Source organism: Clarias gariepinus, chromosome 17, assembly GCF_024256425.1.
Source record: "Clarias gariepinus isolate MV-2021 ecotype Netherlands chromosome 17, CGAR_prim_01v2, whole genome shotgun sequence".
NCBI classification, from domain to species: Eukaryota; Metazoa; Chordata; class Actinopteri; order Siluriformes; family Clariidae; genus Clarias; species Clarias gariepinus.
Window position 1 is genome coordinate 15,394,543 of NC_071116.1, and position 15,955 is coordinate 15,410,497.

General features: G+C 37.3%; 1 protein-coding gene across 2 annotated transcripts; it reads left to right on the forward strand.

Annotated features, from left to right (window-relative positions):
- The first annotated feature begins 436 nt into the window (after positions 1-436).
- vps26bl (vacuolar protein sorting 26 homolog B, like) lies at positions 437-11,030 on the forward strand. 2 transcript variants are annotated; one of them, XM_053476103.1, is made up of 7 exons: positions 437-918; positions 3,521-3,677; positions 3,848-4,012; positions 6,203-6,378; positions 6,596-6,738; positions 8,461-8,628; positions 9,253-11,030. In XM_053476103.1, exons 1-6 carry the CDS (start codon positions 696-698, stop codon positions 8,593-8,595), a joined length of 999 nt encoding a protein of 332 aa, XP_053332078.1. In that variant the 5' UTR covers positions 437-695; the 3' UTR covers positions 8,596-8,628; positions 9,253-11,030. The 2 variants fall into 2 exon arrangements, with proteins under 2 accessions (XP_053332078.1, XP_053332077.1); XM_053476102.1 differs by having other exon boundaries at positions 8,461-11,030.
- Positions 11,031-15,955: the final 4,925 nt, after the last annotated feature.

Consider the following 15,955-nt stretch of genomic DNA (forward strand, 5'->3'; position numbering starts at 1 on the left):
AATTACATTTTTTATGTATGTATGTATTATTATTATTATTATTATTATTATTATTATTATTATTGTTGTTGTTGTTGTTGTTGTTGTTATAGAACTGTGATTTGAGTTAAATGCTCAGAAACAAGAATTTCAATAGTGTGAATTCCTCCTTAACACTAAAAATAATAATAATAATAATAATAATAATAATAATAATAATACCTAACTGTCATTACATCCCAGTTGAGATCATTTATATTTATTGCTGACATATCTCAACATTGAAATAGCCATGACAGTATATTTTATATGTCATGACAATATATTATTCACATAAATCAATCTCTATAATTTGTGTAAGCTTTGTGTAGTTTATTTTCTATAGTTTGATATCCCCTGACAGACTGAAACATTAAAGACTTTTATTACGGAAACAATCACTTCCGGTGGAGGTTACTGTCGCTGTCCTAGCGTTCCTCTTTTCGCCGTGTTTGTAGCAGAGAAATCTGGCGCTGTGCTGGAAATAGAGCTGCTCGTGTAATAATATAACTGCGCTAATTGTATCTTTTTTTCTTCTTTTAAATAAACAACTGGTTAAGAAATCTCCATGTTCTGAACTAGACTAGCGTTCGGTGGATCATTAGGACGCGCTGTGTAGATGCTGAGTTGGATCAGGTGTTACAATATAAACAGTGTTCCCTCTCCACGGTGCAGGAATGAGCTTCTTCGGTTTTGGACAGAGCGCTGAAATCGACATAGTTTTGAATGATGCCGAGACGCGGAAAAAGGTGGAACACAAGACAGAAGATGGGAAAAAGGACAAGTACTTCTTATTCTACGACGGCGAGACGGTTTCTGGCAAAGTCAACATCACGCTTAAAACCCCGGGGAAAAGACTCGAGCACCAGGGCATTAAGATCGAGTTTATCGGGCAGATCGGTGAGCGACATTTCATCACATTTCTCCTTACGCAGTCCTGCTGTAATCTACCAGCAGTCCTGCTGTAATCTACCAGCAGTCCAGGCTTTACACGGAGCAGAGGAAGCGCTGGAGTGCAGGGGAAATGTGGATAAACAGTGGCGCAGGCAGTAATCAGTCTCTAAGTAGTAAAGTTAGATCGGGTGTGTTGTGTTTGCAGTTGGATTAGAGCTGGAGCTTCATGGAATTTATTTAGATGTTGTTCATGCCTGCTGCTGTCTCGTGACATGTGACATCCGGGGAAAAGAAAGAGCGCGCTATGATTACTCGGCCTTTGGCCTGGATCACGTGACGCCAGGCTTCTTCCTTAGGTTTCGGTTAATTCGGTTAAGTTCAAGTCACAGTGTATACTACTTAAAGTGTTAAATATTCCTTAGTAAATGCTCTTTTAACCCTTGAGATACCATGGAATCAGCCATAACATTGTGGGCACCCATTTGATATTGAGTAGATCCCAAAACAGTGATGCACTGTGTGTCCTGTCACCCTTCAGCCACAACCAGCATGAATCTTATCAATTTGATCTACACTAGTGCTTCTATTGGATCGGACTACACAGGCCAGCCTTCGTTCCCCATGTGCCTAACTGCCGTTCCCCATGTGCATCAGTGAGCCTTGACCACCCATGACCCTGTCGCTGGTTCACCGGTTTTCCTTCCTTGTATCACCTTTGGTATGTCCTGACCACTGCAGACCAGAAACATCCCACAAGAGCTGCAGTTTTGGACTTGCTCTGACCAGTTGTCTAGTCATCACAATTTGGCCAGTCTCAATATTTCATTACCATGGTGACTGGAATCGGGTGGGATATATTAAGCAGAAAGTGAATCTTTTTTCTAAAGTTGATGTGTTGGAAGCAGAAAAAATGAGCATGCTTAAGGCTTTGAGTGACTTGGAGTGACAAAGGCAAAATTGTGATACCTAGAGGACCAGGTCAGAGCAACTCCAGAACTGCAGCTCTTGTGGGATGTTCCTGGTCTGCAGTGGTGAGAACCTACCAAAAGTAATTCGAGCAAGGAACCGGTGCACTGGCAACAGGTTCACTGATGCAAATGAGGGTTTTTAATGAATATATTTTATATACAGCTTATTGTTGGAGAGACTTGTATTAACATCTTAACCAATCATGTTTTATTTAGGTGAACCCAGTGGTACCTACACTAACTGGTGATTTTTTTTATTTATTAGGTAAACCTATCCTTTAATCATTTAGTTCAAAGGACTACCATAGAACCACCTCAGTCTAGGTAATAACATACTGATGTACATTTCTCAGCTGAGCAGTGACAGTGCTGGTGTGAGTGTTTCAGACACAGCAGTGTTTCTCAGGTTTTTAAACACCCCAGTATGACTGCTTGAGTTGAGAATTATAAATTAGCCCTACATTTCCAGCCAACAACCTCCTCCAATCAGAAACTGACATATGGAGAAAGATGAGTTCAGTCTTCAGCTGTACACCCGTCAGATAGATATGATGAAGGAAGAGGCTCTGTAAGTTTTGATGTGTCCTCAGGTTCACCACCATGACCAGGGTTACGAACAACTGATCTAAATCAAATACACTTGTCCAGCACTCTATCCAAGTAATACATGGAATGCTGTGGTCTTATGATTGTTTCTACTGGTGTTTGATACAATTCGTACAATAAGATTGATGAATTTATGAGCATCATATCAAATGCAGTTAGCAATTGTATACCTACACTGTGTAAGTTGGGTATAGTTTGATAAAATGGCCAGTGTTTGGAAAGTTACACATGAGTCCTATCTTACTACTACGAGGCACTAAAGTGGCAGGATATTTAAAAAGAGGAAGTTTTTCTGTGAAATTCCTCAAGTAAGAGTAAGGGCGTGGTCAACCCCATTGCAACAGACAATAGTGTAAATATTTATTGATGCAATAAGAGTATGTGTGGTTATCATAATCCCAATACATTTTATAAATAAATAAATACAATTGTACAAATTTCTTATAGCAATAATTTCATGTTGCACAAGTAGTGGAGAGTTGTGTGTAGGCGTCAGGGTTAGCTCAGTGGTTAAAGTGTTGGACCACTGATCAGAAGGTCCTAGGGTCAAACCCTAGAACCCAGCCCCTTTTCGGCCCATAAGTAAGGCCATTAACCTGCAAATGCTCAGATGTATATTGACAAAAATGTAAGGTCACTCTGGAAAAGGGAATCTGCCAAATGCCATAAAAATAAAAAGTTTGATCTCTGGCAGTTCTGCACTACTTTATAGAGGTGGCAGTCCTTATGATTCCATTGGCATATTCCTACAGTTGACACATTTCATTTTTGTGCTTTTTGGCATTTAAAAATATCAACACGTATACTAGTAATTTATTAAATTGCATGTAGAGTTGTTCGTGATTTTTGAGACTTCTGGAGTGCTTCTAAGCTTTCAAAGGTTTTCCAGCGTTCTTCCAGCACTAATTATGTTTAAATGAATAAATAAATAAGGAGGATATGCACTAATCAGTATTCACTTGGGATGAGCTTTAAAAAGACTACACATGCATAATGACATTTTCCCCCCTTTTTCCTCTACTTTGTGTTTTCAGAGTTGTACTATGACAGAGGGAACCATCACGAGTTTGTATCTCTGGTAAAGGATCTGGCTCGGCCAGGTGAAATGAGCCAGTCTCAGACATTTGACTTTGAGTTCACGCATGTGGAGAAACCATACGAGTCTTACACGGGCCAGAACGTCAAACTCCGGTATGCATCTGAAAAAGAATTAGCAGAATGTGTTATATCTGGTAGTGTTAAGTTATTTAAGTGTTTTATTTGCATAGAGTTTAAATAATTATTTAATAGTAGAATAATAGTTTTTATCTTTCACTTTTGTCATATTATACTTCTGCTAACTTCTTTTTGCCATTTTAAAGCTATTTTCTCCGAGCAACAGTCAGCAGAAGGCTAAATGACATTAGCAAAGAGATGGACATCGTTGTGCACACTCTCAGCACATATCCAGAGTTGAACTCCTCCATTAAGATGGAAGTGGGGATTGAGGACTGCCTACACATTGAGTTTGAGTACAACAAATCCAAGTAAGTATCTACAAGTGTTGAGAGGGGAAAAAAAAAAAAAAAAAAGTTTGGGTGTATACTAAATGGGCACATAAAGTTTCAGTAAGCTCTAAGATCTCTTTAATGATCCCCTGCTAAACATTTTACAACCGGTACTCCCCTCCCTGGAGACTGCCAGCCTGGAGGTTGCCAGATTATTATTCACACACTACGGGCAATTTGGTAACACCAGTTAGCCTAATCTGCATGTCTTTGGGCTGTGGAAAGAAACCGGAGTACTTGGAGGAAACCCACCAAGCACAGCGAGAACATACAAACTCCATGCACACATACCTTAGGCATGAATTGAACTCCGCCGCTGGAGGTACAAGGTGACAGTGCCAACCACTACGCCACCATGTTGCTTAGTAAATAACTTTAACATTTTCCATATAACTGCACAAGGTTACAGGACTTTCTATGTTACTATTCAGAGCTTTGCTGTTCAAATAAAATCATACGAAAAGTAAAAATCCAACAGGGAAAATCATATTCTTCTTCCAAGATACATTTGATGTGATAATGCACTGCTCCTCCCTGAGAGCTTCTGGCTACACATGTCTTTAATCAGATTTAAACTTGCGATCTGTTGCTGGAGCATGTTCTACCATCCTCTTAAATGCCAGGACCCAAAATTTCCAAACAGAACATTGGATCACACTGGCTTGCTTTTCTTCAACCAGCTACAGTAAGTGATGACCATGATGGTCGTGCAAGGCCGTCCACATGATGTAAAAGAAAACATGATTTATCAAATCAGGCTACCTTAATTTATGGTTCCATGTCCCAGTTCTAATGCTCACATGCCCATTGTGGATATTAACTGTGGATGTAGGTTGGGATGGGCAAGTATGTCTAGTTGTCAAGCTGTGATGCATTCTGTGTTCTGACACCTTTCTGGTAAACCCATTATTAACTTTTTCATCCCCTTCTATGGGATCGGAACACACAGGCTACACGTCACTGCCCATAAGCATCACTGGGCCTTGGGCACCCATGATCTGATTGCTAGTTTACTGATTGCCTGTTCTTGAAATTACTAAAGATGTTAAAAAATATCTCAATCCGAAATATCATGATACAAATTTGTCACGATATGTAGAACTTGGTCTCGCATTAGGTATCGTCTGATCTCCTTTGCACCAGCAACTTTTTCATTCTTGGGAACTCTAAGTCTTGTAGATCTAAAACATTAAATTTTTCAGAACATGTGTAAAATACACTAGTGTTAAAAACACACATTTTACAGTAATGTAATCTCTAAAATAGCCAATAATATCAGTATTAATGAAATTTTATGTGGGCTGAATTAATACAGTTAGCAAAATATTTATAAATAAAACATTACAAAGTTAAGTATTCACATACTGTAGGTGTTACATAAGCAATGCAAGAAAAGGGACATGATTACACCAAGTTTATTGCTCTACTTTGCCCCCCTGTGGAATAAGAGACACTAGGACTCTTTAAACTCAGTAACAGTCCACAAGACAATTCTAATTTGGATCACTGATTCCTGCTTCATTTGATGGTGGGTCAAATTAGAGCCATTATGTTTAATGGTTTAATTATGAGCTATATGTTTAACATTCCTATTATGTAAGCTTATACACTCAGATTTTGCTTACTAATGTAAAAAACAAAAACCTGCAGATTACTGTTGCATATAAATATCAGTATGATTTAGCATTTATGATATATTTATGATTTAGCATTTATGATTTACATTGTTGGCGGCATGATGGCTTAGTGGTTAGCATTGTCCCCTTGCACCTCCAGAATCCGGGTTCGATTCCCGCCTAGGGGTCTGTGTGTGTTTTCGGATGTTGTCCCTGTGCTTGGAGGGTCTCTCCCAGGTACTCCAGTTACCTCCCAAAGTCAGACATGCAGGATAGGCTAATTGGCATTCCCAAAATGCCCGTAATGTGTGATTGGTGACCGGAGTTTCTACCAGTTGTAATAATTACAATAGTAATCACCATTGGCCTCCACGTTCCCTAGTTGGATGGTTAGCAGTGTAGGCAGTTCTGCTATATTATTCAGTTCCTGATTATTGGTACAAACCTTCAATAGGTTTCATATAATACCGTTTGCTGTTGCTTATTTTTTATATGAAAATATAAACAGTATATTGTGAACAATTTGAAATATTTGACCCGCTCGCCTTTCTAGGTACCATCTGAAGGATGTGATAGTTGGAAAGATTTATTTCCTTTTGGTGCGGATTAAAATCAAGCACATGGAGATAGACATAATTAAAAGGGAGACGACAGGAACTGGACCCAATGTCTACCATGAAAACGACACCATCGCCAAGTATGAAATCATGGATGGAGCACCAGTCAGAGGTACACCAGTCAACGGACATAGCTGCATATTTCTCAGATTTTGAAAATATTACTCCTGCCATAGTTGCACTTGCATTCAATCTCAGTGATGTATTATATTTAATTATGAAACAAGAAAAACAAAACGATGGGCTACGATGTAAGATACTACAGTACACTTTACACTGTAAAAGTATCTGAGTGTCTCTTTCTCACCCTCATATCTTTCTATGTTTAGGCGAATCAATCCCAATTCGACTCTTCTTGGCTGGCTACGAAATGACTCCCACAATGAGAGACATCAACAAAAAGTTCTCTGTTCGCTATTACCTCAATCTGGTGCTCATCGATGAAGAGGAGAGACGTTACTTCAAACAACAGGTTTGTGTCATCCAGATTTGCATGGTAGTTTTTTCTAACTTGATGTTCTAACCAAATAGAAAGACAACTTGATACCTGGCTAAATGTTTCTTCATAGTACAATATTTTGTTTTACAAGTCAAGACATGCTTGGGCTTTATTAATGAAAAAAAAATATATCATCAATATCAAATTCGCCACTTTGAGACTAACACTTGACACTTTTCACTAAATGTAGACAAGGTCCACACACACACACACACAGACACACACACAGTGGTATTTTTTATATAATCACTATTTGGTGCAAAATATGACATTATTTTAATAATTGTCTAATGCATACTCAAGTTCAAGGTGTATATTATGACGAGGTGTGCAACATAAGTTTTACAGAAGTAGGTATAGCATTTTCATTAACTGACAGGTCATTTGCATTGCACATTGCATACAGTACAGTAACTATATTGATTAATTCCTTTTGTAAGGGGAGAAGTTACCAATAGAACAATATCTGTGCCAGTAAAAAAACATTATTCCCATATTTGCTTTACTTTCAGAACATTTCATTAACATTCTATATTAATTCAATTAATTGATTGATTGTGATGGATTGATTGTAAAGAGACATTTAACATAACTCTTTACTAAAGTGTTTCCTGTGCTGCTTTAAGTTAATTACAGAAACTTTAAAGGGAAAACATTGCCCTTTGTAATTTATTGGTAAAAATATATATATTATAAATATATATAATAAAAACATTAATTGCTGTTGAAGTTATTACTTTACTTTATAAATGTTCTAAAAGTAAGTATACAGTATCTATAAACTTTAAATTATAAAATTTGCAAAGTTATCAAAGACAAAACACTTGGGTTTGTGTTCTTATTGTAAAATAATAATCTTTAGGTCATGTCAGGCCATATCACAATTCCCTGTTAATTATTTTCTTGTAACAGCACTCACCATCATTTTTTATTACTTACATAAACAATTTAAGATGCAGTGGAGCCATTTTACATTTATATGAGTGTCACTAACTCATACAATGCCCATCTTGTGATCATTCTTGTCCTTTATGAAGGATATGGCATGTAAGAAAACAATTTAGCATTTTGATAATATCATTCATTATATTCACTCACTATACATCTGCATGTTCAGCCAAACAAGTGGTGGCAGCCTAATGCAAAATTCATGCAGGTCAAGAGCTTGAGTTAATGTGCACATACTGTAGGTACAAAATGTTTGTTGGTGCTAAACCTAGTTTAGGTATTTCAGAAATTGATGATCTCCTGAGATTTTCACACACACACAACTGTCTCTAGATTTTAGACAGTATTGTGGATGTGCAAGCTGAGATAAATTGACGATTCGGAAGTTCAAGGAAGAATGACCTGAAGCTAAAGGGTAGCCGCAGAACAAATAAAACATTAAGGTGGATGGTCTACAACAGCAGAAGACCAAATCAAGTTTTTTTTTTATCTGTCAGCCAGGAACAAGAAACCTAGTCTGTCACAGGCACAGGGTCACTAGACAGTTAAAGACTAGAAGATCCCCTGATCTTCAGCTGTTCTGTTGTTTCCTGACAGTGTAGCCTCCTGCTGTTGTAGCCCATTCACTTCAAGGTGTCATTTGTTGATGATGCTGGTCTATAGCTGTTTCTAGTAAAGTGGATGTTAAGTATATGAAGGGAGGAAAAACTTTCAATTTAAAGTTTGCCTTCTGTTTTGGTTGTGCAGGAGATCACATTATGGCGGAAGGGGGACATTGTAAGGAAGAGCATGTCCCATCAAGCTGCCATCGCTTCACAGCGCTTCGAGGGCTCTGCCAGTGCAGAGAAGGCCATCGCCCAGGCCAAGGAGGAAGAGGATTAATAACCTGCAAAAGGAGTCTCTGAGTGTAATATTGTGCGTGTCTGTGTGTGTGTGTGTGTCTGTGTGTGTATTTTCCAACACACCTGTTTTGAATGTATAAAAATAGGGGTGCAGCTATGGCATGATGGTCTTTTCCATTCCTAACCATTATATTCTATGATTGGAAAAAAAAGAAGCTTGAAAATAGCATTTTAAGAAGCGGTGTAAATGGGGAAGGTAAATGTTCCTTTAAAGTCTTGTTTGCCAATATGGAGCAATTAAGTCTAACCAGGACTTTTCATTGTGCAGAATAACAGAACACATTTGTGAGAGTAAAAACTACCTTTACTTGTATGTATAATCCCCTGCTACACTAATGCACTTATCCCAGTGTTTCACTAGTGCTTGGATACCATCAAGTTAGAAAGATTTCTCAGTTTCCAGAGCCATGATCTGCTTTATACCTGGCACTCTGGGCTCCCAGGAACTCCTTAAATGACCCAAACATGTGATCACTTAAGGAGAGATCAGGACCGTATGGGGGGTTGTGGTAATAACTCCCGGCCGGCTTTCTGAGATGTGCAAGTTGTGTGGTGGGCAGTAAGATGTCCTGCAAAATCAGAACCCTTTCGGTGATCAAATCAGGCAATTCGCCCCCCACTCTCCAAATGTTCACAGGAACGACGTCAGCGAGCTCAAGAGCCACTTCGGCAGGGATCGTCAATTCAAGGGAGTATGGCATTCTTTAAAGCAGTTGCACCGTTCAAATGTTTTACTGCAGCTAAGAGTAATTACCGCAATGTACTTGGAGGCTTTCTGCCATCATTCACATAAAATTTTATCACAAGTCCTGGTTTGACTTGAACACTCCTCCTAATATCAATTCACCATTTTTTTTATTATTCGTTTAAATTTAATTTCACTTTATTTGATCCCACATTCCTGTCACTTCCCTCTTACATTTTTTAAATGTCAGGATACCTACTATTTAGCAACTGTCTCAGATAAATCTCTCTTACCATTAAATTTTTATAACATTTTCATGCAGTTAGGTTTTTTAATGTCGCTAATTTCAATTCTTACTTGTTTGTTATAATATTCAAAGTCCTTTCAGTTTGGAGTTGAATTTTACAGAAAATAATCGATATGTCCTGTTTGCGCACATAAAAGGTAATGTAGCCATGAGCAGGACCAAACCTAAGTTGATAAGGACTTGTATACATATATAATGTGAGTGCTGACCCAACGAGGCTAAGTTCCTGGTTGAAATTCACCCGAGACGCTAATGATGTACTGAGGATCATCTTATTAGACGATATTCTTAGAGTTTTGTAGACCCGCCTCGTTGTCATTCAGTGTTTCATATCGTGCTGTAAATTTAATGCCAGAATTTGTGAGGCTTTAATGAAGTCATGTCTTGAGATTTGTGCCTAATTTTTGATTAGACTGAATTTCATTATCTGCAGTACTGGAAATAAGATATCTTTGCTTAACAAACTGGTAACTGTTGACTAACTCTTACAGAAATATTTGACTATAACAAGTATAACTTAATGCACTGTTTAAAAAAAAAGAGTGTGTACAATAGACTAGCCTTTTTTTTTTTTTTCCAAGAGTTACAAAATAGTTCTTACTTATTTCCAGTGTAGTACTGTAACTGTTAAAATTTTCATCCTTTATAATCATTCCTTAATGTGACACATTGCGAGCATTTAGAAACAGCAGGGATCGTTTTTATGTCCCAGGTTTAACTGTCAGGACAGTCTTTTGGTCCAGTATTTCCTGTTTTCCCAGAAAAAGGGATCTTCGTCAGTATTAATTTACTGTAAATTACATAATTAATTAGGTGTGTGTGTGTGTGTGTGTGTGTGTGTGTGTGTGTGTGTGTGTGTGTGTGTGTTTTAAAATAGACAGTTTTGAGTGCTGTTGCCTTAAAAGAAGTGACACTGGTGTATGAGTCGTTGCTTAAAAGTTCCAGAGAGGTTTTCCAAAAAATAGTTTCAATAAAAGTTCCCAAATGCCATAGAATGAAGTGCTTACTTTTTGGTATGCCAGCCATCCATCAGTTTCGAATGATTATTCTTATTTCCAGAGAATGATAGGAGGGGAAAAAATCTATCTTTTGATTTGCTTGCAGTTTTACCTTCTTAATCCTTTACCATTATGAGATAAAAAAAAAAAGTGCATTAAACAGCATTTCACAGTTATATATGAAATTTATGTATGTACAAAATTTATTTACAGATATGAAAGTATATATATGTTTTGGAAATGACGTCTTTAGAAATCACCTACGAAAAGCTTTTAAGGTACTCGCAGAATTAGCGCAAAGGGAATTTTAAAGATCTTTTACTATGCAGTACACAAGCTGCTGTCACTGCTAGTATTTCGTGTTCTGTAAATGAAAATGTTTTTACTCAGATTTCCCTGATTAAAAAAGTCCTCTGAAGTTTTCATTGTTTTCTTTTGTGAAATGTTTCTTCTCCACCTTCTCAGCTCTAATCCTGGACACTTGAAGAACCAGAAGTGATGCGGATGCAGACACAGTGTTACTATTTCATCATATTGGATTAGTTGGCATGTTGACTTGATGTGTCTGTTTATATCCACAGACTGCGTTGTAAAGTAGGCAAGTCATTATAAGACTCCTCTTGAATTAAGTGAGGTATAATACAGATTGACAGCCTACCCTATTCTTAAAAAGTATCCTCCTCTTTATCTCGAACCAGACAAGACTAGAGGGATAAAAAAAAAAAAAGCTTTCACTATACTCCCAGCTATATAACTAAAGTAATTACACCCCTTGCATGTTACAACTACAAACGTAAATGTATTTTTACGTGCTAGGATGTAATGTGATAGACGAACACAAAGTGGCACATTTACATTTAGGCATTTGGCAGACGCTCTTATTCACAGAAGTGCTTTGTAGTTTCCATCATTTTATAGATCCTTACATTCGGTTTATAGGTTACTAACTTAAGTACTATCAGTTAAACACTTGAGGAATTTTCCTTTCACTTCACATTTATGTGCCAGTTTGTGTTGGTCTATCGCATTATAATAGATCCCAATAGAATCCCAATAGAATATGTTTGCATTTGTACTGTAGTTGTAACCTGACGAAATGTGAAAAAGTTCAAGGGAAATTAATGCATTTGCAAGATACTGTACATTGGTGTGCTAGCATTAGGGAACAATAGTGCAAACACTATTGCATATCTTTCATGTTTGGTTGGACTAGTGTCAGGTCTTTTTGTAAAAGTAGCTGAGGAAATTTTGCTGATCCTGATGTTTAATTAGATGTTAACTTTGTTTATACGTTAATTCAAAGCTTTCAGTTTCTCAATATGGTGCTAAAATATTCATGGATCATGAAAAATCTGTCATAATTACATTTTACTTTAATATCTACTTTAAATGGTTATTATTTTAATGAGTTGCTGAAAGAAACCCCCAGCAATGTTTATTTCTGCTGAAACGAAACTATATTGTCTTATGACAGGCGTTATTGTTAGCATATAAGCATGTAACAAAAATTGACTTTAGAAGCAAAGAAAACACCTAATGAGATTGCTGAAACTACTGAAAGTGAGTTAAGAACTGTTCAATGCATTATTAAGACTTGGAAGGACAGTGCTGAACTGTTCCCTTTATGAAAGAAATCAGGAATAACTGTGATCAGAGATTACTTGGTGAAATTGTATCTTAAACAAATATACAGTAGAAATTATAGCCATTTTTAATATTTAAATTGAAAACATGTCCACACTCACAGTCCAACGAGAACTCATACAAATAAAGAGCTGTGGCCCTGTTAATAAACCACTCATTAGTGAAACGAATCAGAAGAAAAACTTTAACTGCTGGGGTGCATAAAGATTGAACTTAGAAGCAATTGAAAAAGGTCATGTAGTTTGATGATTCCAGATTTACTCTGTTCCAGAGTGATGCATGCGTCAGGGTAGGAAGGGAATCACAAAGCAATGCAGATAATCTAATGTGAACATTCCAGGATGCAAACTCTGTACAAGTGTTACTCTGAAGCATCCCAAAGACTTTCACATGTATGCATCTCTGGACGGAAATAAATGTGACATTGAATTAGGTTGTCAAAATGCAACATCAAATGCATTTCACAGTCAAAGCTAAAGGAGTCTCAGGAAATGTTTACATGTGCAACTTTTTGAATAAAACTACTTTTAGTATAATAAAAATTATGCAATTTCTTTTCACATTTTCAGAATTTTGAAAGCCTTTCAGAAGTAGGGATACAGTACTAATCACTGTACTGCAGTTAGTCATGGTAATCACTAGAGGGCAGAACCACGCTCCTGTGTGGTACAAGGTGTTGATAACTTCTGTGTCTTTAAGAATTTACTGAGGTGTTCTACTCTGCAGTTATTCCATTACAGCACCATGCTCTAGAATAGTCGTTATGGTGATGATTAGTAGTAGTATTTATTTATTTATTTATTTTGTGGTGGTGATGCAGCAATCCTGCACATGAGTTTCATCTAGGTTTTATTTAACCACATGCCAGTGGATGAGCTGTTTACACCAAATTGCCCTAGTTGTAAATTTGATACAGTAAGTCTGTGAATGTGTGTGCATGGTGCCCTTTAATAGACTGGCATCCTGTCTAGGTTGCATTCCTGCTTCATGCCCAGTGTTAGGCTCTGAGACTGTTAGGATCTGTTATCCACTGCAACTTCACCAGGATCAAGCGGTCACTGAAGATAATAATTAGTTAATTTAATTATTATTATTATTATTATTATTATTATTATTATTATTATTATTATTGTTGTTGTTGTTACCAATAGTATGGACAATGGGGTAAAAGCACTTATTTCTACTGATCTGTAAATGATGTATTGTGTGAATTACTTTCCATCTGTTCAATCCTTTTCAGGCTGGATGGTTAGAAAAGTTGTTTTAGAAAAGTATGTAGCTATATGATGTCTTCCTTTAAGCAGTGGAAGAGCAATATTGATCAGAACATAAGTGCTGCTGACAGCTCTGTTTTTCAGACTGAAGGCTGAAATAGCAAGAAGAGCAGCGGCTCTTGTTATTGATCGCAGCCAGGAGAGAGCTGGGTGTTGCAGAATGCTCAATGAAAGACTGACCTAAACCTGCATTAATGTTGCATTAAAGCATCGCACTTGACTAGTGTGCTATTTACCATGGAACAGTTTAGTTTGTCTCTGAAACTTCTTCAGAAGTGTAAAAGTCACCATATGGTACAGTAGGTGTTAGTCAAATCTGTTCAGTTGGACCAGTTTGACTTGAGCTTAAAAGAAAAAGCAGACTTGAAGAAAATTAAAATTCTGAAGAATTGTGTTCATTTAGAATTTTGAGCTAAATGAAGTTCCCGCTAAATAGACATAATTAAAAAATATAAGTGTGTAAGAATTAACAATGCACAAGCTATTAAGCTTAAGACCACAGTAAAAAGTGTCAATTGCACAGCAAGCCCCAGTTCATATGTTTGGGTTGAGAAAAGACCAATAAAGAATTTTTAGAAGCATAGCATGTATCTCTTAAAATAAAAGCGACAAATTTTATGAAGATGTTGGCACTAACGCTTTATGCAAAGCTACAAGAATGTGGAGATGAATAAGGAGCTGCTATTGAACTCGAACCAAAGAAACCACTTTAAGTGCAGTCCTCAGCATAGCTGACCGGTTGTTATAGCAACAGCGCCCTCTCCGTCATTCAGACTCTCTTCTGACTGTTGTAGAGGGTGTACTGTATGCACGTCTCTGTCGAGTGGTGGGGGGCCAGTTCCTCTTCAGGAAAAATCAGGTCATCACAATTTGTGCCTCAGGAGGCTTGATGATTTCTCTCACTCTTTTCCATATAAAAATGAAGGTGGAAAATTAAATCAACCATATGGTAGAAAAAAAATCCTGTATGCATTTTGGCCTCATGCAATTTATCTATTTATCATTTTGACATATTTTTTTAGCAATATTACTCCTTCTGGTTTGATAGATTTAAATACCGAATTGAAGTGTGTATTTAACCTTATACTGTATGATGCAAAATGTTTATACTGTATAATACAGAATAAATCAGTAGGTCAGTTGATTATGCAGTGCTTGGACAGGTATAGTGGCAGATTTCAAATTGATTTGTAAAATACTAGTTAATTTGTCATTCATGTCTGTTAACATGAATGTTGTGACAGCAGCATCTCACTGGTTATGGTGTTGGTTTACTGATCCGAAAGTCCCAGGTTTAAACCCCAGCACTACAGAGTTTCCAGGTTAAAAGGCCCTTGAGCAAGGCCTTTAACCTTCACCTGCTTAAATGTGTCATGAGATACACGGTAAATAGCTCTGGATAGGGATGCCTGTAAAATGCTGTTCATGCGTTGCCACAAAGTCGCTATCCAACGAAAGTTAATTGTGTGTTAGTTCATTCTTCCATATGGAAGTGACACTTATAGGATAAAACTATGAAACAGATAATAGACGTGTTAAATTCAAATAATTTTTATATTGACCTCATGTCATTGACCTCATTATATTGACATCACCTTAAATAGGTTAAAATTCCTCCATAGCAATGTGGAAGACGCATTGCCAAGCACAACCAGTTATTAAGTTTAAGGGAACTTTTTCACCTACTCTACTTTTTTCATGCAGGGCCAGGTAGGTTTGGACTCCATTTTACATTTACTTAGGCTATCTTTGTATAATACTAAATTATGTTTAATGATCTCAATCATTTAAGTGTGACAAATATGCCAAAAAAAAAAAAATGGTGGGGTCTGCAAATACTTTTTCACTGTATGCATGATGCTTGCCAGCTGTCTTTAAACACAGAAACTGGTTGCATACTTAAAGGGGCTAAAATTTGTCAATCAGCCATAATATCTGACCCGTTAAGGAGTTCACCAGACCTCTGAAGGTGTGCTGTGGTATCTGGCACCACTATGGTAGCAGCAAATCTTTGAAATCCTGTAAGTTGTGAAGTGTTGTCTTGATTGAACACAGACCTGTTTTGTCCAGCACATCCTACAGTACATATGCTCAAACAGATTTCTGGGAGGCCATTTGGAGGCCAAGTCAACACTTGTAATTCTTTATCAAGTTCCTCAAAGCATTTCAGTGTGGCAGGGAAAATAATTTTGCTGGAGAAGACCACTGTCATTAGGAAATACTGCTGCCATGAAAAGCTGTGCATGGTATGCAACAAAGTTTAGGTACTGTAGGTGTTGCATGCCAAAGTAACATCCACATGATTGTAGTACACAAGGATTCCCAGAGGAACATTGCACAGAGCATCACACTACCTCCGCCGGCTTGCTTTCTTCCGGAGGTAAGCAATGCACATGGACCTGGCCATTCACATGATGTAAAAGAAAACATGA